This window comes from Bombyx mori, chromosome 4 (genome assembly GCF_030269925.1).
Source record: "Bombyx mori chromosome 4, ASM3026992v2".
Classification (NCBI taxonomy): Eukaryota; Metazoa; Arthropoda; class Insecta; order Lepidoptera; family Bombycidae; genus Bombyx; species Bombyx mori.
In genome coordinates, this window is record NC_085110.1 from 1,378,524 (window position 1) to 1,404,878 (window position 26,355).

The 26,355-nt window shown below is 40.4% G+C and overlaps 2 protein-coding genes across 3 annotated transcripts; both read left to right on the forward strand.

Annotated features, from left to right (window-relative positions):
• Positions 1 to 71: 71 nt before the first annotated feature.
• Positions 72 to 17,203, forward strand: LOC101735476 (BTB/POZ domain-containing protein 9). 2 transcript variants are annotated; one of them, XM_004929103.2, is made up of 9 exons: positions 72 to 706; positions 2,515 to 2,719; positions 3,075 to 3,326; positions 3,873 to 3,990; positions 4,085 to 4,323; positions 5,774 to 5,921; positions 7,352 to 7,548; positions 14,167 to 14,364; positions 15,138 to 17,203. In XM_004929103.2, the coding sequence occupies exons 1-9, from the start codon at positions 444 to 446 to the stop codon at positions 15,297 to 15,299; spliced, it is 1,782 nt and encodes a 593-aa protein (XP_004929160.1). In that variant the 5' UTR covers positions 72 to 443; the 3' UTR covers positions 15,300 to 17,203. The 2 variants fall into 2 exon arrangements, with proteins under 2 accessions (XP_004929160.1, XP_004929161.1); XM_004929104.3 differs by lacking the exon at positions 7,352 to 7,548.
• A 1,140-nt stretch (positions 17,204 to 18,343) lies between these two features.
• LOC732901 (prolactin regulatory binding-element protein) lies at positions 18,344 to 25,517 on the forward strand. Its single transcript, NM_001046902.1, is given in 7 exon segments — positions 18,344 to 18,649; positions 18,779 to 19,128; positions 20,249 to 20,387; positions 21,491 to 21,648; positions 22,739 to 22,982; positions 24,170 to 24,329; positions 25,275 to 25,517. Coding segments are annotated over 7 exon segments (1,272 nt in total). The 5' UTR covers positions 18,344 to 18,514; the 3' UTR covers positions 25,361 to 25,517.
• Positions 25,518 to 26,355: the final 838 nt, after the last annotated feature.

The window sequence follows — 26,355 nt, forward strand, 5'->3', positions numbered from 1 at the left end:
TGCTTTATTTGATTTATAATTGTTACTAAATTGAAAATGAAAGAAAAAAAATACAAAAATGTTTTTGAACGAAAGTGTCTGGGCATATTGATTTTTGCCAGGTAGCGTTTACGGAGAGTTATATCACAAAATAAACGAATATTTTTTATGAAAAAAACCGATCTGTATTTTGTTCCAGCATATGGCTGACACAAGTAAAAGATAGTGAATGGGAGCTTTGGACTATAAAATTAGTTTCTTACTAATAAAACTTTTCCTGGTGTCAATATTACATAATAGTCACAAAACTTGACAAAACAGATTATCTCAAAAGCACCTCTGTAAACAGTTGCATCAATCAATACCTAGCCACTATTTCAGGTGATTTAAAAAAAATTGTTTCCATAAAGATACATACTGAGCCTTGAATGTACCAAAAAAAACAGAAAATATAATTGTACACCATGGGCGAGGTACCGTGCGACTGGCAGTTGGCCTGCACCGAAATTAAACAACGAGGAGAGTATTTGCTTCAATCTGAACAATGGTCAGATTGTACCTTCCTGGTGGGATCTGAGCCGAACCAAGTTGAGGTGCGTGGCCACAGGCTCATCCTGGCAATGGCTTCTCCTGTTTTCGAAGCTATGTTCTACGGTGGAATGGCTGAGAGAAATGATCCGATCCCTATTCTAGATGTCCAGCCTGAAGCATTCAAAGCGCTTTTAGAGTGAGTAACTGAGATTTCAAAATTAATATATATTTTTATTGTTATCACATTAAGTGGTATTGAAGTGATTGCACTGTAAAACCGGAGACTCTAGAACTATCTGAATGTGGGGACAGCATTTACATTGTAGATGTCTAAGGGCTCCGCTAACCACTTAACACCAGGTGATTCATGAGCTCTTCCTCTCATCTAAGCACTAAAAAAACTGAGTAAAGGTTCATATTTTGAGATGGCCGTAAGAAAACATTTGTAATGTATATTAACTAATATTACCAGTATATGATTAAATGGAAAATAAGTTAAAGTTAAGTTAAGATAAAAGTCTTTATCTCCACCTTATCCCACTAAGTGGGGTTGGCACAGCGATTTTTTCTATTCCATTCTCTTCTACAGCCGTCATCTCAACACCGTTAAGTATGTATTTCATACGAATTTCGTCCGTCTATCCATATAAGTAAAAAAGTTAATTAAAAAAACACTTGTCTCTTTCTCATATCATCATTCACATACTCCATTCATGTCATCTTCAGTCGACCTCTGGCCCCTTTACCTTGCACTACCATTTCCATACATCTCTTAGTCTCATGCATCTCCTCTCTACGCATCACATGTCACATCAAAAGTGTCAGGAAAAATATATATTGGGTATGTTTGTCAGCCTGGATAATTCTGTGTGTATACAGTATACACAAATTTAAATTGCCTATGTTATTGTTACTGAAACTAAAATGTTAGACTTTTTAAATTGCATTAATTTGGCTACTTTGGTTATTAATTCCAAATATTTTATAAGAATTCAGCTATCCTAGGACGAATTTTTGTTATAGGGTGTAGATATTTTGTGAAAGGTAGTAGCTAAACTTCATCAGGAAGTTGAGAAGTCCGATTTTGACACTAACATAAAAAACTACAAGTGGTAATTTTAGAGAAGTTCTCACCAGGTCACTTTAATTACTATTTAATTTAACAAAGATTTGAGTGATTTGAAATTACTGTTCATACACAACATAGTGGCTGTGAAGCATTCGAACTGACAAGTTTGAGGGTTGAGGTAGCCTTTATGCAACATGTGAGGAGGCAGCTTCCTCCCGGTGATGGTGATGGGGCGACCTGAAGGGGTTGAGGCTGCGCCGCACGCTACCGTCACTCTAGCGCGCTGGCACCAGGAGGACGGGACGACGCGGCGGCGGCTGCGGCCTGCATTGTCGTCGTCGCTGTCGTCGCCGAACATGCTGTGGAAGGGCAACCCGGTCGGCAGTGTATTGCGTTCCGACCGCTGTATCCGGCCCAGCGGAGTATCCCTGAACACCAGCGGCATCGCCCGGGCGGCCTGGTAAAGCCGCCGTAGCGCGGAGACCGTCGTCGTTGGTTTTCGACTATCGCCTCGACGACCCGCCAGTCGGGCGTCCTTGGGGTGGCGCCGCGTGTCTGGTTTTAGTGTTGATCGCGGGAACCTCCCTACTCTGGCGGGTTCTGACCCCGGACGGAGATCGAACGTCGGGTATAAGAGTGCAGGGGAGTCGCTTAATGCGGTAGGGGCCTAAAATTCCTTGGGCCCGCGGTTTGCTCCCAACACCTGCAGATCGTCAAGACCCACATACCCCGCGCGCACCCTAGGTAGTAGGTGGTTCGGCCACGCCCCGAAAAAAAAATCGTGTGCTCGGTTGCCCTGCTATAGTTTTAATGAAAAAACTTCAAAAGAGTAAAAATAGGCCCTTGATGGGAAATTACGTTTCACGATAGTATGCAAAATATATGTGGAAATGAGGAATATTTGAAAATGTGGATTATATTTTCGTTTTACACAGATACATTTACACGGATAACATCAACATCAGTTCATTCGATAAAGCATGTGAATTGTGCTATGGCGCCAAAAAGTACATGCTTCCGCATCTAGTCAAGGAGTGCACTAAGTATCTGTGGTCCGATCTGTACCCTCGCAATGCGTGCCGAGCCTATGAATTCGCCCGTCTCTTCGAAGAGAGCGTGCTGATGGACAAATGTCTCCAGGTAACGTAATCCTAGTATTCTTAAATTATACTGCGGCCCAAATATTAAGTTAAGTTTACGTACTGCATTGTCAAGGAGCGAACGCAAGTTATGGTGAGATGGAGCCAACTTGTGAGGGCCCTAAGTATCAGCGGAGTACCCTATGACAACAACAACGTACTGCACTCATTACACACGAAATGCTCTTCGAAACCTAAATAATTAACGAAGTTTGAGCCGGTTTTAAAACAATCTTAATGAAAATGTTGTTTATGGGGGTTTCTGGTGACTGATGGTGGTTTTTCAATTTAAATTATCTTGAAAGTTTTCGAGTACATTGTAAATCAACGGGTACCGATATATTTTTTTAATACAGATTATCAGCACTAACACCAAAGAGGTGCTCCACGACTGTAGCTTTGAGGAAGTGGAGCTCAACACGCTGATCACTGTGTTCTCCTTGGAACACTTGAACATCGACAGTGAGCTGGATCTGTTCGAAGCTGCTGTTAGATATGCCAAGGGACAGGAGAGGAGGAAGGACGACCGGAGCGCTAGCCCGCCTGCTGATGGACCGCCAGCCGAGAAAAGGTCCAAGAGTCCTCAGCCGTGTACTTCACAGGAGAAGGTAGACAATTAATGATATTCCTCTCACTTTTGTTTTCACGAAGTTAATTTGTAGATTAATTATATTAAATGACAAAAATTAAGAATTATAATGAGTTTTCGCACAGGATCTAATACGAGTGGTGAGGCCGTCCGCCAACTGCTAAGTGATTATGACCATTAAGCTTAGTTTAAGATGGTAGCAATCTCGAGGGGCTCATCATGACTGGTAAGGAAGATGGGAAAAGACCACGGGGGCGTAGCCTAATACGTTGGTCCGACCAGATACGCATCGCTCCTGATTCCACGTTTCACAACGCCCTCCACACCGCCAGAGACAAGAATAGATTGAGAAAGATCGTGCGTGCGAAGGTGATACAAAAGGGTGGTCACGACCCTCAGCAATGAGGAATACGACGCAAGGAGGGAGCTTAGTTTACATTAGCGGCGAAACCTAATTATGTACTAAAGTATTACGTATTTGTGAAGGGTTAATACGAGGGTAGGTATTATTGCAGGCTCGGGATAGGTATGAATATTTTTTGAGAACAATTTTCAATATTTAAAGGTGGTAAACGTAGAGAGCAGCGCTGAGAACAGTCCTGCCGCTACAACCGATGCTACGAAGCCAGATGAAGAACCGGAAACAACTCCAGTTCCTGAGGAGACCAAGAAGGAAAAGAGAGGTAGGCTGATTAGTCAAAAAAAACTTCGTTTGTCTTTGTCGTGTTACTGTTTCATAAAAACCCTTTTTTATACAATGACATAATTATTTTTAAGTTGAGCCTAAGGACAACAAGCCCACCATCCGCAAGGCGATCGAGAAAATTCGCTTCCTGACGCTGACTCCTCAGCAGTTCGCCAAGGGTCCGGCCAAGTCCTCCCTGCTCACCGAGTCTGAAGCATTTGCAGTCCTCATGAACATCTTGTCCAGCAATGCTGATGTGCCCATGCCCAGAGGCTTTTCTACTTGCAGAGTTCCCAGGAAGCAACTCATCGGTGGTCCCCAGTCCTCCAATGTAAGCCTTGCTTGTATAAAATCTACTTATAATATCCTAAAGCCGTTGAATAATTTTGTCGATGCAAATTTACAAAGGATTAATCATATTCTGGTATTTTGATGAAACTGAACATAAGTAGATGAGGACACGAGACAGCGACGCACTTCAATATTTCACTGATCGACATAAGTTCTACGGATCATAAAAAAAGGTATTGGCGGGCGCAGCACGACGCTCAGCTATGAGCGATGAATATCAGTAGGAGGAACTATAAATATTTTTTTTTTTTTACTTTTGTATGTTTGTTCCTTCGTGTATCATGCAAAAATTATAAGATACACAAACAAGTAAAAACTTGATAAAATATAGTAATCACAACTTAAAGTAATAAGGAAACAATACTTCACTTATATTTTAAAAGGAACTTATGAAACAATATAGATTTGTACTTCTTAAAGTCTTTTTAGTGCAAAATATTCCAAGAGTTAAATTATATCCTAAAGAATCTTTATATATATTATGTACATTCACAATAAATAAATTTAACTTCAAAATAATATTCAAATGGTTAGTCTTGAATATACGTGGATTCACAAACGTAATGAAATACAATTTAAAGAAAAATAGTCAAACAATTTTTTTTATGTTGATGATATCGGCCACCATATCTGGCCAAGGTGTTAAAATATAATATTTAGACAAATTTTAACGTTAATTGAACGTTTTGAAGTTGTTGAAAATTATTTTGAAACATTCCATTACACATGAAGGCACGAGTCAAACCAGCAGAAACTTCTTAAAAATTTCATTATTGTACCAGTAGCAACGACGGGAGACAGAATTCTAACAAACAAATAAGTATAAAGTTGACTTGCAATTTCAAACTATTATATAATCAGCCTTCTGAACATCATATCGAACTAGATCGAAGGACTGATGATTAATGAAGAAGATGAAGCCTTTGCAGCAGGCATTTGGAAGGAAACAAATTATATATAATGGGTATCTGATAGTTATGTGTAAGATTTTTAAGTTACTAACATAGATTATAAGTTATTCTTACTAACAAAATTATATGCCTTTTTAAAAACTGAAATCTATCTATCTTCTATATATATATATATATATATATATATATATAAATGAATTGCTGTTCGTTAGTCTAGCTAAAACTCGAGAACGGCTGGACTGATTTGGCTAATTTTGGTCTCGAATTATTTATGGAAGTCAAGAGAAGGTTTAAAAGGTAGATAAATATGAAAATGCTCGGTATTAAATCTTTGATGTGTCCCCCGTCGGACGGATTCCTTTTGTTTGTTTTATGTTTATTTTATACAAAAGTTTAGGTCTTTTATTTATCGATTGAGGCACTACGAAGTCTGCCGGGTCAGCTAGTAATAAAATAATAATCGCGATACAAATGTCAAAATCTGCTTAATCATCCAAGAGTTGGAATACGTTGTGACAGATCCCGACGCTGACCGTGGACACCCCGAGCCCCGTGATGCTGGAGCAGGTGTTCGGCAACGAGTCCTCGCGCGGCCACTCGCTCAACGTGTCGCACCCGCACCACCACCACTGCGTCATGCAGTTCCCCAGGCACCCCAGGCTCGAAGGTCAGTGCCACTCCCACATGCACAGATGCGACCTGTCCAACGAGCAGGATGTATAGGACATGTCGTCTTCTCGCATTAAAACTGTATAATCTCAAAACTTGCTTAATTTTACAGGACAGTGTTTTAAAGGCTTAACATCTTTGCACCATTTATTTTTTAGTTTTTTACCAGTTATATTATCTGTCTTTTAAAGTAAGATAAAATTATTTATTAATTTTGTCAATAGTACCTAGTCAAAATATAGGTAAACTAAAAAAAAAAACTAAAACTAAACTACGCTCTTTTGACAGTGTTTATATGAAAAATACTGGTTATACCAAATGATTCTCCATATTAACTCAATTTCGAATATTTTTGAAAAATGTATACTTTTAATGCGAAAAGACGATTTGACGGACCCTAGTAAGAAGACCCGTCAGGGAACATTAATGCAGTTGCATGTATTATAAGTTAAAGATTTTTGAGTAACTGGTACGGCGTGGGGGTTCGACACTAGCCTCTGACCAGATTAATGTCAACTGTATTTTTTATTCATATTTAAATTAATTAAATTAATTTTATAAACAAAACTATTTTAATTGTTCAGATGGATGGAAGAGCTCACGGCCCACCTGGTGTTAAGTGGTCGCCGGTGCCCATAGACTTTTACAACGTAAATGGCGCTATCCACATTGAGACCGGAGTTCCAAGTCTCAGTTTTTGCAGTCAAACAACTGCCCTTCAAATCCACCCTTCAAACCGAAACGCATTACTGCTTCGCAGCAGAAATAGGCAGGGCGGTGGTACCTACCCGTGCGGACTTCACAAGACGTCCAACCATCAGTAACTACGCAAATTATAATTTTGCGGGTTTGAGTTATATTACACGATGTTATTCATCTTCTTCATCGTAGATATTAATGGTGAATATTTGTTAAGTCCGTATTAAAAATTGAAAAAAAATACAAAAATTGGTAGCTGCCGGCCGGATTCGAACACTGGCACAGTCGCATCGCTTTATACGAGTGCCCCGGGCGTCTTATCCTTTAGGCCCCGATGACTTCAATAATGTCCTTTCGCCGGTTTTTTTGTTTTTCAAATAAGAGTGTTTAATGATATGCATATCAAAATAAAAAAAGATTTTGCATAGCACAATGGATTTATCAATTGTGCCTGGGAGGCTAATCAATGCTGAAAGAACTTACGAGAAGTTTTTCAATAAAAACTAAAGAATAATATTCGTTTAGAAAACACCCAAACACCGAATCGTGAACCGAACTAGATGACTGGAATCCAATAGAAGAGTTGATTTTCGTAAAAGATTTTGCATAGAATCGGCCGATTCTAACTTCACCCAACATGAACAGTGTGGCTTCAACCGACGTCTCGGGTGTATCGTGCGTAGTAGCGTGGAGTGTGTTCACAAGTGCTCACATGACAAATATTGTTAGGTGTACGTATGTCATCAATGATGAACAATCCGGTGTTGAACGGTATCGGCGTGGAGCACATGGAGCGCGGGGCTGAGATCAGCAAGATCTACTGCCAGCGCCCCATCATCCAGCACACCGACTGCCTCAACACCAGCGTCCTCGACTGCTCCGTCACCTTCATGGTCGACAAGAATATCTGCCTCCTCGGTGTCCAGGTAGCAGACTATAATTTTTTTTTTCCGCTAAATACCTCACCAGCTTTACTCACATCTGGCTAACATTATTTTTTTCGAATAACTCGTCTGGGTCTAAATCTGTGTCATATTTCGTCCGTATTCACTAGATTAGTCGGGTTAATCACAAAATAAAATAAATCAAAAAATCATTTCATTAGTTTTAATGTAACTGTTATAAACGTTGACTGCGGAACCGTTTTTGGGGGTTTTTCAACCAGTATCAGGTATTTTCGTGCCATGATTGGACTTGTGTACGGTGCTGATGAGATGACAGTGCGCATGAGACCTAATGGGCCTCACACAAGTCTGTTTTCGTATATACCCATATCTATAGTAAGGCGGACATAGTCTTGACTGTCACACCAGGTGACAGTCGCGCATGGGGCTTTTTAAGCCCTAATAACGCGGTCAGCATGATCATTTACGTTTCGCAATAGTTGGTGACGGGACAATGTAATTGCTTATTTATTTACTAACACTCAATGCTACCTCCCCGTTAACTCGGTAATCTCTCTCTCCCACTCTCACGAAGTTTATCCTTCTCACCTAGATGAGCTTTAGCCCCTGCAATTGTTAGTTCTCGAAGTAGTTGCACCGCGCAGCTTGCACCGGTAGGGTGGCTGGGGAGAATCTTGGCAATTATTTGCGACCGCCTTATCGATCCATTGACTGGTGACGGGCAGTTCGTGAGCACTCGTGAACATTATTCACATGCCGGGGTGTTTTAATTCTGAATAGTTAGGTTCAATCTGGAACTTGGCACATGCTAGGTTCCGTAGAACTCTGGAGTTCACCGTAAGACAACATGGGCCGGTTTTTGGCATCGTCAAAAAAAAAAAGGAAGCGACGTGTTAACAATATTCAATTTGGTAATGTTGTAGAATCCACGTCTACAACTCAACAACAACATGCTGACTATGTAAAAAATGTTTACTTCGAAAATTCTTTTAGTAAAATATATAGAAATTTTACCTTCCAATAAAATTTGTATTATGTTTCCTAAGACGTCCGAAGTCCATTATGAGAGTACATCGTATGATTTCCACTGCAGGTCGCTAAATTTGACTACTTCCGTTTCCAAGTCCCACCTACAGCGCCCTCTATAACGTCTGGAACCGAACCAACAAGCAAAGACAAGCCGCCATATTTGTCATTGTTCGGCTCATAATGATGGATGTAGCCCCAGGAAGACATTATCTGGACTTCGGACGTCTTAGGAAACATAATACAAATTTTATTGGAAGGTAAAATTTCTATATTATGTGTTCCGTTTGACGTCCGAAGTCCATTATGAGAGACTGTTTGTTATCTCCTGGTGGCTTGTATTTGAAATAAAATAATCTTTATTTAAAAAGCAACAATGTGACTTATTATGTTTAATTAAGCAAAGCTTAAATTAAGCACATAATTTAAATTAATTGAAGGTAACCGTATAATATTACCCACTTAATTCAAATCGACCTAATAAGATTTAGGACGAAAATACTGAGAAAGATTTCTCAGAATTTATATCAGTGTTTGATGCATTAATAAGTTTTTGATAGAACTTTCTAAAAGTATGCTCATGTTGTCAGTTAGCTTTAGCTAAAATATCATTAATTTGGTAATTTCCTACCCAGTTTAAAGTTTTCACCAGCGCTCTACAGCTTCCAACTGAGGCCTGAATACCTGAGTCTCCTAAAAGACTTTTAGCCGAATACCTGAGTCTCCTAAAAGACTTTTAGCCAACTACTAATCCTCGCTGCAGTAGCTAGCTTAGTGGAGCCTTTAGTTGCTAAGAATAGATTACTAATATTCCCACTGGTTTGCTGTGTCATATTCACTAGATTGCGTAGCCAGTATACTGCATCGATGATCGATTGGTCAGGAGCAGCCACGAATGTCCAACTGGACTGTTGGTGTGAAGATCAATTAGTTTTCGACCCAAATATCGGTTAATTCAGAAGGTGCAGGCTTTGTCAAGGAAATTGATTTCAGTATGTTTCACTGTCGGGCTCGAAGCTATTTTTATATCCGATATAGTTTCACAAACGGACGCTATATAACAGACTTATAAACTAGAATAGTCCGGTAGTAGAGACCATGAGATAAATACAGATAACAGAAATCTAGCTACATTTGCTAATTCGGGTACACGAGAATTAATACATTTTCTTGACAAAACCTTACCCCTTATTCCAAATAGGGGCATATGTTCTTCTCCTGCCGATGTCCATGTCCCTGTCAGCGTGTCCCACCCAAAATGAGCCAAGCTTCCAGGTGTAGATTGCTGACTTAGCCTGGCGGTAGCATGGTCAGTGTCCACCAGACTGGTGTTCAGATCTCCGAGCTTCTTGAGTCGCTTGAGGGCAGGTGATTTCAGGTCTGGCCTCCACGGGGGCTTCTTGCACTTAGGTACCACTAGTATGTACCGACCTGAGGTTGAGTTGAGGTGGTCCAGCACTCTGGATATCAGACTGAGCGGCGGAAACGGCCATGCTAGTCAGTAATGCCAAGATCTGCTGAACGCGTTGTAGAGGCAGGCGTTCGAGTTTTGCTTTGATGGGTGGACGAGCTCACAGCTCACCTGGTATTAAATGGTCACTGGAGCCCATAGACGTCTAGAACGTAAATGCGCCACCCAACTTAGATATAAGATCTAAGGTCTCAAGTATAGTTACAACGGCTGCCCCACCCTTCAGAGACGCACTACTGCTTTAGAGCAAAATACCTACTCGCGCGGACTCACAAGAGGTCCTACCACGAGCAACATAGTTTGTTACCCATGAGCGATCCGAGACGCGAACAAGTTCCCCACTGGCTGAATAGCCTAGTGGTTGCTTTTTCTGTGAGATACCACTCCAAGCCGCCGCGATTGCGTAAGAGGTGGCCGGCTTCAGTGTTGTACAGTCCCGGTAGGTGGTGAGGGAGAAGTACAACTTTGAGGTGGTCTATTAAGTTAATCAATTTTCCAGTCAGATCTAGCAATTATCGTGACCGGGTTCCTCCCTCGTTCTTTATGTAGGAAAATTCTGTTCTGTTGTTTACAAGGGCTCCCCACTGAATGTCCGACGCGTCGGTGATGACGTGGTTCGTGGCCATTCTCTGTGGATGAATTGATGTGCTCTGACTGACTTTCTCTAACCACCAATCCAGCTCTATACGTACCTCGTCCGAATACTGCTTTGGTAAATGAGGATAACCTTTGAGCTTGTTGCTGTGGTACTGCAAGGACTCGGCAAAGCAACTTTCCCCGGTGGGTGATGAAAGTCGCAAAGTTGAGATATCCTAAGAGGCTTTGCGCCTGCTTTAGGTTCCAACCGCCGGCAGCAAATCGCACGAGCAAATTCTTGGGCAGGGACTTTGTCTTGGATTTGGTGTCCCATACGATTCCCAGAAAGTCTATCAAGCTCGTCAGTGTCATAACCGGTTGCTTAGATGGGTGGACGAGTTCACAGCTTACCTGGTGTTAAGTGGTTACTGGAGCCATAGACATTACAGCGTAAATGCCGCCACCCACCTTGAGATATGAGTTCTAAGGTCTCAGTATAGTTACTTGAGATTTCAACAAGTCTTTTGCCCTTGTAGGCAGACGAGCATACGGCCCACCTGAAGGTGAATAGTTACAGTCGCCCATGGACTTCAGCAACGCCAGGGGCAGAGCCAAGCCGCTGCCTACTGTTTAATTCTCTCCGCAAGCCTCGTTTGAAGAAGGACATGTCATAGCGCTCGGGAAACACCGTGGAGGGAGCTCATTCCATAGCCAGATGGTACGTGGCAAAAAAGACCTCTGGAAACGCACTGTCAATGAACGCAGCGGTTCCAGATAATATGGATGAGCTTTGCTCCGATGGCGGGAGGTGTTCTGCCCTGGTGTACAAGCAGATAACCACTAGTCGCAGACCCTTCTGGCGAAGTATTTCGGCTATTCAGTTTGTCACTGAAGCAAAAATCCGCGGTGGTGCATCTAAGCCGAATGGCAGACATATCATCTGAAGTAGACGACCCTGATAACTGATCCCGAGAAACCTCATTGATAGATGATAATAGGCCTGGCTCAAATCCAGTTTGACATTCCAATCTGTTATAAAACTTAGGAACTCGTTGATGGTGGAAAAGGTGAAAACGACTGTTTCATGTACTTGTTCAATGCCTTGAGGTTGAAAATTGTTCGATTTTTTATTGGTCTTGGGAAGTATGAAAAGAGGAAATATGAAAGACGGTGCCGGGGGTGCGGGTTCTAAAACTCTATTGAATTAAATTTTGGATTTCAAGTTATTATTAATTTCAATATTACGTTTGGTGGATCGAGTCCAGGTGTTTCGATATAGTCTTAGACATCCGCCTGAAAATGCTGTTGATTTATTTTTATTTCCTGATTTTCGTTCCACTTTGTACTTGTTCCCCCCTCCCCCGTTTTTCTTGCTGAGGAATTATTTGGATAACATCGCTCAGAATATCGGTTTTCGGCCTCTTTAGATGTATTGGAATGTGGCCTAGCTCGACATGGCTTTGCATTGGCAGTACAAGCCTAGGGTTCCGGCGATGCGGGCCGGATGCGAGTAGCAGATGGTACCGCTTTTGTAATTTATCAATACCACCAATTTTCTGTATATATGCCAATAATAAGTTGGGGTTAAACATATAATCACAAGAAGAAGATATTTTCTCTATCTTCCCTGATATATCTATCCTTTAATTTCTTTATGAAATATCTACGACGCTATCGTATAACCTCGGCTCGCTTACCGAAAATTATTTGAAGGATATCGTTAGAAACTTTTATAGGCGAAATCGTTACCGAATAGCGGTTTAAACTTTTCGTAAATGGCGGAAGTATTAAGCTGAAAATTCTCCGAATTTGACCAGTCGGCAAGGTTTTGTATGGCAGCATAACGCATTCGTTCTGTGCCAAAAGAGCATTAGATAACGCAGGAAAACTTTTTGAACCTCTGAATACTGCACCGCGTTCCAAGTCGGCTAGTCAAATCTTTGCATATCTGGTTTTTTATAGAAACGCTCAAATTTCAAAACCTACCCGTTTCTGGTAACGGACGGTCTGGTGGCGGACGTAAAAACTATTCGTCGTTGTCTAATTTCGATTGGAAGTTGAAACCACATCAGACATTATTATTATAAGATGTTGGTATTTGTAAGTGTAAAGGCTGGTGCACGACCAGCAATAGCATGATTCGAAGTTAAAATATTATTCACATGACTCACCCATTATTGCGACAGTAAGTCAAACCTTTTATTCAGATCTCGCGACCAGTCACGCTTTCGAAGTTTTCTTGCTGGTCCCTCGTCTTTATTTTCCGACGAACCCGAAGAAATATCCGAAGAAATCGAAGAACTATCCTCACTTAAATTTTACTTTGAAAAGGCGCGATAACCTCGTCACTCATTGTAGAGCCTTGGAGGTTTCACGAAACGGAAGATAATCATAACACTTGTTTGAAACAAACTTTCTACTTCAAATCTCGAAAGTTGCTTATAACATTTTAAATTACTAACTTCTTAAAATATTAACGACTGCACGTGGGAAAAAACGACGCAACAATGACAAATATGGCGGCTTGTCTTTGCTTGTTGGTTCGGTTCCAGACGTTATAGAGGGCGCTGTAGGTGGGACTTGGAAACGGAAGTAGTCAAATTTAGCGACCTGCAGTGGAAATCATACGATGTACTCTCATAATGGACTTCGGACGTCAAACGGAACACATAATATTATTTAAATTAGTATTTGTTACATTTTTGCACATAAACCATTGTAACAAATCAGCATTCGTATTCACAATACGTATTTTTTTGTGTAAAGGAATAAGGTAAAGGATATCACACTTCAAAATAGCTATGGCGAAATTTTCCTTACTTACACGTGAATTTAAAACAGCTGGACCAAGGATCAATGACCCCGCGTGACACTGAGCAGTAAGCGCTCGCCCTGTAGGGGAGTTCACGAACAATTTGCTAAAACGATAATTATTTATTCTTAGTTCATGTTCGCATACTAATACTGTAGTCACGTCTCTACTCAATTGAGAATCGATTCATGTTGACTAACCGAATCACTGCTAACCTTAATTAACTATCAACTACTGATTCATCTTTAAAGGTCTAATGTAAATAGAGATATATGAATACACAATGCATTGAATTATTGAATACACAATGAGCCTAGAGATCAGTAATACAGGTCTTTGAACCTAGTACAGATTTCAGCTCTTTCAAAGGCTTACAAAATAAATTGTAAGGTTAATTTATATTTGTATTTGTACCTTTATACCTTTAAGAGAGAAATAAATAAATTATTATTATTTATTATTATCAATGTCATAAATATCAAATCAACTGTAGTCCGTCCTTAGCGTTCAATGTATTGGAGTAACAGCTATATTACTGCTCAAAGTGGCCTGTTCTCCTCTGCCCATCAAAATAGATAGGCTAGACCGCTATCACCGCGGGGTCGCACAGTCAGGCTGGTCCGCCCGCACGTTCAATGTATTGGAGTAACAGCTATCTTACTGTTCAAAGCAGCCTGGTCTCCTCTGGCCATTAATCTAGATATGCTAGACCGCGGGGGCGCGGGGTTGCACAGTGAGGGTGGTCCGCCCGCAGGTGCCGACGCAAGCTCCGAGCGAGGAAGGCGCTGCGAGCGCTGTGCCGGGCGTGGCGGGCTACTCGGAGCTGCTGTACGCGCACCTGCTGGACGCGGACGGAGCGCGCCTCACCTACACGCACTACACCAGCCGCGTACCCTACCGACACCTGCTCGACATCATGTTCAACCGACCCGTGTACATCCAGAGGAACAAGGTCAGTGACGAGGCAGGAGTGATGATTGCATGGCTATTACCGAATGGCGATGAAGTTGATGTGGTTGAGGCGATGATTTAATGATTTTTTTTATTTTTATTGCTTATATGGGTGGACGAACTCACAGCGCATCTGGAACCCATAGACATCCACAACGTAAATACGCCACCCATCTTGAGAGATAAGTTCTAAGGTCCTCGTGTATAGTTACAACGGCTGCCCCACCCTTCAAACCGAAACGCATTACTACTTCACGGCAGAAATAGGCAGGGTGGTAGTACCCATCTGCGCGGACTCCTCCAAGAGGTCCTACAACCAGCAATTACGCAAACTATAATTTTTATTACACGATGTTATTTCTTCACCGTGCAAGTCAATCGTGAACATTTGTTGAGTACGTATTTCATCAGAAAAATTGGTACCCGCCTGAAATTCGAACACCGGTGCATCGCTCAACACGAATGCACCGGACGTCTTATCTGTTAGGTCACGACAACAATGAGATGGTGAGATGATGATGGGTTATAGTGTTTCGATTTGTGAATTGGATGGCGGTGCTTCTTACTGGTTAAATGATGATGGATCCATTCCCTAACAAGCGAGGGATGTCCTCTTCCTATTCCTCTTGTACCGATCGTTCTGCCGTCGACGCTCCCCTGCAGTCCCTCGTTGGGTTATTGTGTAATTGGTTGAAGAGTGAACACTCCTGTCAACTGTGGCAACTGTGACAACTGTGTAAACTGCTAAAGCCGACCGATCCTCGTTCCCGGCAGGTGTACAAGGTGGGGATAGTGTTCAACAAAGTGGGCTGGTACCCGATGGGCACGTGCGCGCAGCAGGTGGCCGTCGAGACGGTCTTCTTCAACTTCGGAATTGGGCAGATCAATGATTCGGTCCGCGACGGTCTCATCCGCTCCATCATCTTCACGTACTAGCGCCAGCGTCGCGGCCACCGCGTCGGCTGTCCGCGCCTGGCCCAGCCGCCTCCAGGCGCTCTCCTGACGTCTAACGCGTCTAACGGCATGTAGAATGTTTCACGTCGATACGATATTTTGTGTGTTAACGGTTTGTGTTCAGAGTGAGGGTCCGGTATAGGGTAATGTGGCTAATTCAAAATTTTCGAGGAATGGTAAACATCGGAACGGTATTTGTATAAGGGAAATTGTTTTTGAATGAAAATTACGGGAAGGCATTTTAATAATTCATTATCGTATTTTATGTAGGACGTTAGAATTACGTACTTTATCAGTCGTACCACGAAATATACGAACGTACCTCTGAGCTCTGTGTCTATCTTTGTATTAGAGATGGGTGATTGTTACAGGAATTAATATTATAATTAACCGATCTGAGAATATGAAACGTTCAATTATGAGTAAAAAAATATTTTACAAATAAATAATCGATTAACCCTTTGACTGCCGTGTAAGTCACCGGTGCCCTACGCGGCGTAAGTAATTATTTAGATTTCTTCTTTCGATCTTCTTACTAGGCGCTGGAATATCTAGTAGACTCTGGGAGAGACGTATCCAAACGATACAGTAGATTGGGGGGAATCGGAACGCTTTCCAATTCCAAGATAAATTTTCAGAGGTTTTTCTTAGGGTAATACCAATAAAATTGAGATTAAAATGGTTCCGGAGGTATAAATTTTCATATACGATTTATTATTATAGATAGTTCATTGAAAAATATATACAAAAACTTAAAAAAACTAGCTTAACCTGATCCACCTTCCCTTTTGGGGTGACAATGGACAATAGAGTTTTTCGATAGAGCTGGCACTGTTTAGTTGTTAGGTAGGCTACCTTTAAGTAATTAACTTTTCAACATCTACAATCAGTTACAAAACTCCCATGACTAAATTAAACTATACTCCCATGACTAAATTAAACTATTTAATATTCATAAATACTAAATAAAAGTCCTTTTCAATTCAACAAATTTAAATCTCACAAAAGCATTGTGACGACCCAGATTTGTCCCTATTCTACCCCTAGTTCCTATTCCTCCCAATCTACGTTACTGAGAATTAATTAATCTTTAAGAGACTTAAGAGACTAAAACATACATTAACAAACAAAATAAGGCAAAGTTAGGCAATCCAGGGGCGCGTTAGCAACAGAAATCGAAATAATTACTTCAGTGCGCCGCGTAGGGCACCGGTGACCTACGTGGCGGTCAACGTGTTAACAATAAAACCTCCATAAATAAAACCAGTCGCAAACCATCGAATTTACTTTATCGATTATCTGATACAGATGAACGTGATTTTGTTACAATCGCCCATCGATGCAAACATACATTTTAAATTTTTAATAATAATAATAATCAAAGTAGCATTCCACTGTCCCAGTGTGTGTCTCTGAAGTTTTAGTAACCGAACTTCATTATTTATCTATAATCCCATAATATAATCGTACTACTTCGTATAAAATATAACCATAATATAATAATCGTAACCTATTCCTCTTAGGATAAGCAACGTTAAATTAATTAATTTATGTTACCGTTATGTTTCCTTGAAATATTTTAATCACATTGTACTCGTTGAGTTGTTACTGCTTTAGTTCGACATTAAATAAGTTGATGAAATTAAATGAAGAAAAAATGCATTTCACTCGTGCGCGCATGTTTTGCTCACACTTTATCTTTCGGATTTATTTTGAGCCGTCAAACGCTATCTTTTGTTGTAATAGATTTCTATTTATTCTATTTTTAACAATTGTGATCTCTTTATGTTCGTTTTGACTAATGTATTGTAGTTTTAATTCAAGTTTTTACTACCATTTATTGTATACCAAATTCGTAGTTGTGACAATAAATGTTTTGAAATAAATGAATAGTCTTTTATTTTGGGAAACTATATTTAAATATGTTTATTAGGTCTTTGTCAATTTTTGTATTCCGACCTTAGCTGGTACTTTTGGAAGGCTATGCCAGCGTAACCGTGCGGGTAGGTGAGCCCTAAGCTGAGGACGTTGCTAACACTAGCCCTAGCAAGAGCAGTGCTTCGCAGTAACTACCAGCGGATCGGAAACGCGACCCACTGAGAAGATCCGGCGAGAAACTCAGTGGGCTGTTTATCTATGAAATCGCCGTTTAGTATAGAGAAAGCTAGTCATTTTTTTTCTATCAATCAAAATATGCAGCCATTGTATCGATGCATCTCTGCGCAGTGGTCATTTTTCAATGCCTTTCTTGAAGATGTCAAGTGTACGGGAACCAACAAACCAAAGGAATTTTGTAGTGCTTTTATTTATTTATTATATTTTTATGAGTGGACGAGCTCACAGCCCGCCTGGTGTTAAGTGGTTGCCGGGGTCCATAGACATATACAACGTAAATGCGCCACCCACCTTGAGATATAAGTTCTAAGCTCTCAGTATAGTTACAACGGCAGCCCCACCCTTCAAACCAAAACGCATTACTGCTTCACGGCAGAAATAGGCGGGGTGGTGGTACCTACCCGCGCGAACTCACAAGTGGTTCTACCACCAGTAAAGTGTGCCTTTGGATATTTAATTTTTTCCGGCTATGAACTTTGCAAAAAGGTTAAGTCTGTCGGCGCAAGGTCTGGTGAGTACGGTAGATGACGCAAAACTTCCAGCCCTATCTCTTGTGGCTTAGAGAGTCTGTTATACCGTATGAAGTCAAGCGTTGTCGTGTAGGAGCAGCGGGAACGGCAATTAACCAAGGCTGACTGGAACATTGCGAAATTATTCATTGTAGGTACATGTCCGCAGTAATGCTGGTACCATTTCGTATGAAGCTTAATGAATTATACCGAGACTGGACCACCAAACGGTAACCATAACTTTTTAGGGGTAAGTTTTCTTTTGGGGCATTGCCTAACAAAAAACTTGGCTGTATGGGCTATACGTGTATCCAAGTAGGTTTGTAAGCATGCTGTCAGTTTTGACTTTTGTTATCAATCAAAGTTTGTCATGTTGGAAGTCTCGATTTCTTGACGAACAGGACCGATTCTTTGTCAAGTTTTGTCGAATTCTCGTTGTTTTAACCATATTACTATTATTTACTATAATATAGTTAATACAAACAGACTCATGTGGCCTTCCTTAGCACCCAGATAGTGTTGATGTGCAGGATATCGTGTGTGAAATAGTGAAAATTAATGTTATAACTCAAGATGTCTCCTCATAGGTCTGATGGATTATTAGCTAAAGTTGATTTTCCACTTTACACGCTCCAAACCTTAACAAATCGACATGTCATTGTTGCTGGAGGAGGAGGAGCATCGAACACAGGTGTCGCAAATGGATTTGTGAGTATGATGCATTTTCAACAAACAAAATAGAATACTAAAAAACAAATATTTCGATATTGTCAGCTGTTTTGAATTTCAAGCAAAATTTAACATAAAGTTCACTATCCTAAACTTGACATTTTGTAGGAAATATTTGAACTGTCACATAATGGGAAGAGGTTTGTTGCTGAAGAGGTGATGCGCCATGAGACTGGTCCTAATGTCGTGATGACGTGTTCCGTAAGGAGCATCCAGAACCGGACGTACCTCACAGCGGGACAAGAGAGCCACTGTCAGCTGTACAAGGTGAACATCCGCATGGTGGATGCTGCTGAAATGAGACGAGGAAGTTTCCGGGCTGAGAATGGGCTTGTGAGGCGGAGGAGACGGACAGTCTCTGAAAATGATAATATATCAAAGAAAAACAATGTTAGTAACACAGAGAAAAGAATGTCATTTGAAATCAGACCTTGTGATAGTGTGCAGACTGACTTTAGGTAAAAATTAATTTTGATTAATTTACACTGTAGTTCTACTTTGTATTTCCATATCATGGTTGTCATTATAATTATTTTAATTATAATTATACTATTAGTATGCACAGTTCTTATGTTAAATATATTTTGACTGATCATGTTTGTATTTCATGCTCTTATAAGCTAAAGATAATTTAAGATAAGATTAAATTGCTTGCACCGTGCACATTACTTATATACTTAAAACATGTAACAATTAACCCTTTAATGAATAACCTCCATATATAATTACAATGAAAGATTATATTGTGATCTCTTCTTTAAAAAATGACAAATGTGGGTAATTATAGTTTCTTTGTTAAACAACTACAAAATAGCTATCTATTACTTAGTTATATTCATTACTTAGTGTATTTAGTTTATAAACAGGTTATAACTCATTAAAACTAAAAAATATGGTAAGGTCCTGTTAAATAATAGTGTTTAAAATTAGTTAATGGGTAAAGTTGTTAATAATAATTAGTTTCTATTGATAGGGCTTTAAGTAAAGGTTGGCTTTTTGATGGGAAGGAAAAAAAGAGAAAAAGTTTTTAAATGAAGTTTTGGTTGGTTATGTGGCAGAATGATTCTAAATATATTGTTAGCTAAATTTACCTTTGGTGATTATCTTAAAGCAGTATGGGGAGCACCATCTGATCTCAGACTCGGAGGCTGATCTCAGCATTTCAAATCTATCTAAACTAAACTAAAATATAATATATATTGACGCTTGAAAGGCAAATGTGACTAAGCGACAATGCGTGAACTTTACAGTAGACTACTGTAGGATTGAAATGATTTTAATAGACCTAGAAATATTTTTTTTTTGCGCATCGAATATGGTTATTTCCTATCATTTATGTACAAAGTTATTGTCGCTTAGTCACGTTTGCCTTTCAAGCGTCGATATCTAAAACAGTTATATATCCTAGTTTCAAGAATGTGATAGCTCAGTGTTAAAAACCTTAAACCTAAATAGAGTTTAAAAGTGAATCCTAGATCCAGAGATTTAAGTTAATGAGTCCACCCATGCAGAGCCTCATGATGAACTGATAATGTTTGGGCTATATGTAATTACAAAGTGGTAATCTTATTATTACAGTAATGATCCACTGCAGCGTGTTGTCAGGATTAGTAATAATGGGAAGTTGATGGCTACAGGTGGCATCGACACCAAGGTCAGAGTTTGGACCTTTCCAAAAATGGAACTCCTTTACGTACTGGAAAAGCATACTAAAGAGGTAACTTACCTAATGTTAAGAAATTGAAATGTTTCATTTCATTAGAGATTGTAGCATCATCTACTTGTATTGTGGTAAAAATAATTATGATAAATATTTTTGACAAGTATTTTATGTGGGTTTTCAACAATGGCTCTGAGGGGTCAGTCTGATAATAATTATATTTTTTTTAAATATCAATTATAACATTCAATTTAAGTTGGCTGTGTGGAGTCAGCCCTTCTTAGAATTGTATTATCCCATCTTGTGAGTGTCACGCAAGTATATACCACCGATAATAGATATGCCGTGAGTTAGTGCACCAATCTTCCCAAAAAACAGTTTTTTTTAGTTACAAGTAATTGTTAGTAGAGCAAATAGACATTTTTTTTTTAATTATAATTTTGACGTATTTCTGGAACTCAGTAAATCAGCGTGTGCACAATAGAAGAACAATATAAGACACGTTTGGCTTGTTATGATTACGAATGTAGAAAATACGTGACTCTCCACCAATTCATATTTTATGTGCATAATGACCTTTAACTTTGTGATAGTAATGTATTCAGAGAAGTATTCGCTACACAATTTTTTTTTTTTTTTTTAATTCGCTCGTCTGATGATGACCAAAGCACAAAGACACCACAATGTGAATGGCACTGATCCAAGGCCTAAGATTAAAGTCTTGCATTAGATTAGATTCTTGCAAAAGAATTTTCTTGCCTATCAGACCTGAAGACAAAGTTAGCAGTATTGCCATGTTCATTACGGTTTTTCCATAAAATAACCGACTGATATTTGAACATAACAAACAGTAATATTTATCAAAATTAACTAGCATGTTTCTCAATTGGTGTTATCAGATGACCAAGGACGGAATACCGATTGGCTTGTTACTGTAAGGCATCATCAGCCTATCTTTCCAATTTATTATGTTTATTTGGAAGACACCGTAATATAGTTTTTATTTCGGTACATTAAATAATAATAATAACTTTATTTGACACCACATGTACAGAGTAACCATATTAAACAAATAATAGACGGTGACATAAATTGGCATAATATGTTAGTGGACATATAATGGACATTAAATGTTATTTGTTCGTTCTAAACATTTTCAGTTGGACGATCTAGACTTCAGTCCGTGCGATACGACGTTAGTGAGCATCGGGAAGGACGGTCTCGCCTGCCTGTGGTCCACTGCGGGCCTGCGCCCCCCGCTCCTCACCCTCACGTGCCAGCCACCTAACGGGAACAAGTACCTCTTCAGACGTTGCAGGTAACGCAGATATATATTATAATACACTAGCGGACCTGACAGAGGTTATCCTGCAAAAATCATTCAAGTCGATCAGATGTTTAGTTGCAGTATAGATAAATAACCTAGATACCGACCGCAGTGCCATCTGCCGGGCTGATTTGTGAATCTAAACCATCCAGGGTGCATACAAAATATTTCATTCAAATCGGTCCAGCCGCTTACGAGGAGTTCAGTCACACATATAGTAGAATAATATATATAAACATATAAGTAATATTATAAAAATACCTAGAATAATTAATTAGTTTAAGACTTTACTGTGTGGAGAAATAAATTAAGGCTTGGTGTATTGATTAATCGACTGACGTCACTATGTCCGTGTTTGCAATGTTTATAAGGAAATACTTAAGCAATAGTTCGTATTGAGATCCCGTATTTACGTTAAGGTGGCAATTGGATTACAAAGATTATAAGAAGCTGCGTGGTATACACTTCATTCCATCATTAAATTTTTCTAAACTTGCTGAGCTGAAAAGGGGAGACGGAGCAAGCTATACATTTATGTATCGGTTCAAACCTTTATGTGGTATGGACGTTACGTGAATGAGACTAACCTTGAGGCTTGAGGTCGAAGTCTCAATGATATTGTATGATGGCTAACCCATTATTGAAACTGGATTAGTAACTGAAACGTAAACCACGTATGTTGAGGTCGCGGCTCGCAGCTTGTGAAGTCGACGTGCCCGTTTAGTTGTGCGTGTTGTATATACAACGTTCGTTGAATTAAATTTGAATTCCCAGAAATCTCAACCGAGTAAAAAGGGGGAAGGCACTCGCAAATGCGTGTTATCTTGATATTATATTGTTTACAGCACCCTTGTAAGGCAGCTAACAAACACCCTTTACATTACATCAGCAACCGTACAGTACGTACAGTTTCGGTAGGCAGTGGCTTGGCTCTGCCCCTAGCAGTGCTGAAATCCATGGGCGATGGTAACAACTCACCATCAGGTGGACCGTATGCTCGTCTGCCTACAAGGGGAATAAAAAAATAAAAAATAAATTACATCGCACCAGCAACCGTATACACGCGTCCCTCTCGCCGCAGGTTCGGGCCCAACGAAGACAAGGAAGACGCGCACAGAATGTTCACGATAGCGAACCCGCTGAGTCGCTCCGGCAAACAGAAAGGTCTGCTGCAGCTCTGGGACCCCAAGGACGGCTCGCTGCGGAAGACGGTGCTGGTGAACGAGTCTCTGTCGGCGCTGACCGTCCGGGACGACGGCCGCTTCGTGGGCGTCGGGACCATGTTCAGTGGCTCCGTCGACATTTACATCGCCTTCAGTTTGCAGGTCAGTCTATGTAAATACGTGGAGCAGTTTATATTGGTGGCGGTAGGCAGAGGCAAAGTCCACTGGTGGTAGGACGTCTTGTGACTCTGCGTGGGTAGGTACCACCGCCCTGCCTATTTCTGCCGTGAAGCAGTAATGCGTTTCGGTTTGAAGGGCGGGGCAGCCGTTGTACTGTTAAAAGTGAGACCCTTACAACTCATGTCTCGAGGTGGGTGTAGATGTCTATGAGCTCCGGTGACCACGTAAAACCAGGTGGGCCGAGAGCTCGTGCTTCCATCAAGCAATAAAAAAAATCGGAAATATCGAAATCACAATTGTATTAGAATTGACTCGGTGCTGCAATAGTTAGCAGCCCTGATTGTCGCGTTGAGGATCGTGGGTTCTATTCTCACATCAGGTAAACATTGTATGATCAACAAGGTTTTTTTGGGTTTTTATTATTTATTTATGTATACTTAAATTCAAAATCATTTATTTCAACAATCATTTATTTCAACTTAGATGTCAGTATGTGTCAGTACACACTTGTTGAATGTCAAAATATAAATAACAATGTTAACTCTACCACCGGTTCCAAAAAAGCCACAGTCCTGAGAAGAACCGGCGAAAGAAACTCAGCGGGCTTTTTCTTTTTTTGTTTTTTCTCAAATATTTTAGTTATTTCTCAAATATATATATATGAGTATGGTTATCTATCTTCGGTATTCATAACACAACGAATCTTAAATTGGGGCCGAAAGACAGCGCGTGATTTGTTTTCTGTTATTTATTTAATAATGATTGTATTTAAAACCGGAACGTGTGTAGTTGTGATTACGAAAAAATCGTCTCGTTTCGTTTGTTTTCTCTTGAACACAAAATGCCTTCGGCAGTTCGGTCAGACTGCGGACATCAGTGTGTTTAGTGCGAGTTTCTTAACGATCTCGATAGCGTAAAAGTTAACTGAAATTTGTATGGAATTACAACGTTTGTATAAGTTTACCGCTAGGGGCGCTGTCCCAACTCCATACAAACGCTATTCACACGTTTGCCTACGCTTGCCGTTAGGGGCGCTGTCCCAACTCCATACAAAATTGAGTTAGCTTTTACGCTATCGAGAACGTTAAGAAAGTCGCAGTGAGCGAGTGAGCACGCAGTAGAGGCGCTCGCGGCTGACCGAGTGCAGTGTGTGTGTGTGTGTGGTACAGCGCGTGCTGCACGTGAGGAGCGCGCACCGGATGTTCGTGACGGGCGTGCAGTTCCTGCCGGTGCGCGGGTACGGGCCCGCCGTGGCCAGCCGCAGCGAGGCCGCGCTGCTCAGCATCTCCGTCGACAACTGCCTCTGCGTGCACAGCCTGCCCTACCGCGGTCAGTGCATGTTCATAACAGTCATAGTAGTCATAGTCATAGTAATCAGTACATGTTCATAGTACAGCAGCATAGAGACGGAGAAGTAGAACTACACCTTTTGAACTCGTCGTGGCCTAAAGGACGTATGGTGCATTCGTATCGAGCGATGCAACGGTGTTCGAATCCCGCAGGCGGGTACGAATGTTTCTAATGAAATACGTACTTAACAACTGTTCACGATTGACTTCTACGGTGGAGGAATAACATCGTGTAATAAAAATCAAAACCCGCAAAATTATAATTTGCGTATTATTACTGGTGGTAGGACCTCTTGTGAGTCCGCACGGGTAGGTACAACCATCCCGTCTATTTCTGCCGTGAAGCAGTAATGCTTTTCGGTTTGAAGAGTGGGGTAACTATACTGAGACCTTAGAACTCATATCTCAAGGTGGGTTGCGCATTTACGTCGTAGATGTCTATGGGCTCCAGTAACCACTTTACACCAGATGGACTGTGGGCTCATCTACTCATCTAAGCATTAAAGACCGCGACGTGAGGTCGATTAGTTTCAGAGACAACGTTTTTTTCGTTTGCCCAAAAATGGCGGGAAACATAAAAGCGTTTAATGAATATCTTTGTGTAGGTTGTAAATATAATATATAACATATTGACGCTTGAAAGGCAAACGTGACTAAGCGACAATGCGTGAACTTTACAGTAGACTAATTTTAAGTTGAAATACCTGAAAACAAAATTTATTTTAACGAATCTAGCTGTATTGAATCTAGCTAGTAGCTGTAGGATTGAAATTATTTTAATATACCTAGAAATATATGTTTTTTGCGCATCGAATATGGTTATTGCCTATCATTTATGTACAAAGCAGTTATTGTCGCTTAGTCATGTTTGCCTTTCAAGCGTCGATATGGGAATCGAATTAATAATGTGGTTGTTTCTCCGCAGGCTCCGTGCCCATCTGGATCGCCATCGTTCTCATCATCTTCGTACTATTCTGTACGTTCAGTCTATGTTCATATTTAGGTATTTAATGTTTATATAAAATCAATATGTAAAATATTTATTTGTTCTTAAATGAATATGTAATAAAAGGGAATGTGTTAGTTTAATAAATATATTGTTATGGTAATAAGCTCATGTACACATATTATATGTATAAATATTGATTAAATAATGTGAAATGTTGCATATGGTCTTTCATTGTTTTTCTATCCTATGTTATTCTTGGCAGAGCGGTGTGGTGCTCAGGATACAGCTCGCGTTGAGCGGTTGCGGGAGTCCATAGATAACATGGCGACGAAGCATCTGCTACCCATGAGATATTACGTCAAGGTCTCTATTGCCCTGACTAACGGCTGTCTCATCTTTGCGAGTTTTTTAACGTTCTCGATAGCGTAAAAGTTAACTCAAATTTGTATGGAGTTGGAACAGCGCCCCTAGCGGCAAACGTCCAATGAAACCTTGAAGTCGCAAGGAATCCGAAAATGAATCCACAAAAATAATTTTAAATTTCGAACTGTATACAAATTCAATGCTTTCGTCTATTCGCGCAACATGTATATAGTTACCTAAAGCTAATAGAATTTATTAAAATATAACTTTTCTTCAAATATTTTTGTATTTGCCTATTTGCTGTTAATAAAATTGTGAAGTGCTCGTTTCTGGCCTTAGTTTGATAAGAAGTTAGTTTGAATTCGACCGATATAGAGTACGAGGACTTTTAGATCATCGGGTGAGTCGGGAATCTATATGCTCTGATTTCGGCTGTTTCCGTTAACAAATATTCCTGAAGCCAGCACTTTACTTTGCATCGAATGAACCATCAAACCGCACAAATGGTGTAGAGATACTATAAGGGCCGAGTCACACCGGAATGGCAGCGGCCGCCAGCGAAGCCAGCGGCCCCCGGCCTCGCGCGGCTTCCAGACTGCACGCGCCTAGTCTCCTCTTGACTAGTTTAGTTTCTTCATTCGGCAATGATAACCGTGTGTTTGGAGTGACCATGGTGGAATTGGTTATTATATAG

Excerpts from the sequence above, each read along its gene's own strand:
- LOC101735476 (XM_004929103.2), top strand. The coding sequence starts at position 444 with ATGGGCGAGGTACCGTGCGACTGGCAGTTGGCCTGCACCGAAATTAAA. Across the intron at positions 4,324-5,773 it reads GTGGTCCCCAGTCCTCCAAT|ATCCCGACGCTGACCGTGGA; the intron begins GTAAGCCTTGCT and ends ACGTTGTGACAG. Across the intron at positions 5,922-7,351 it reads CAGGCACCCCAGGCTCGAAG|GTGTACGTATGTCATCAATG; the intron begins GTCAGTGCCACT and ends AAATATTGTTAG.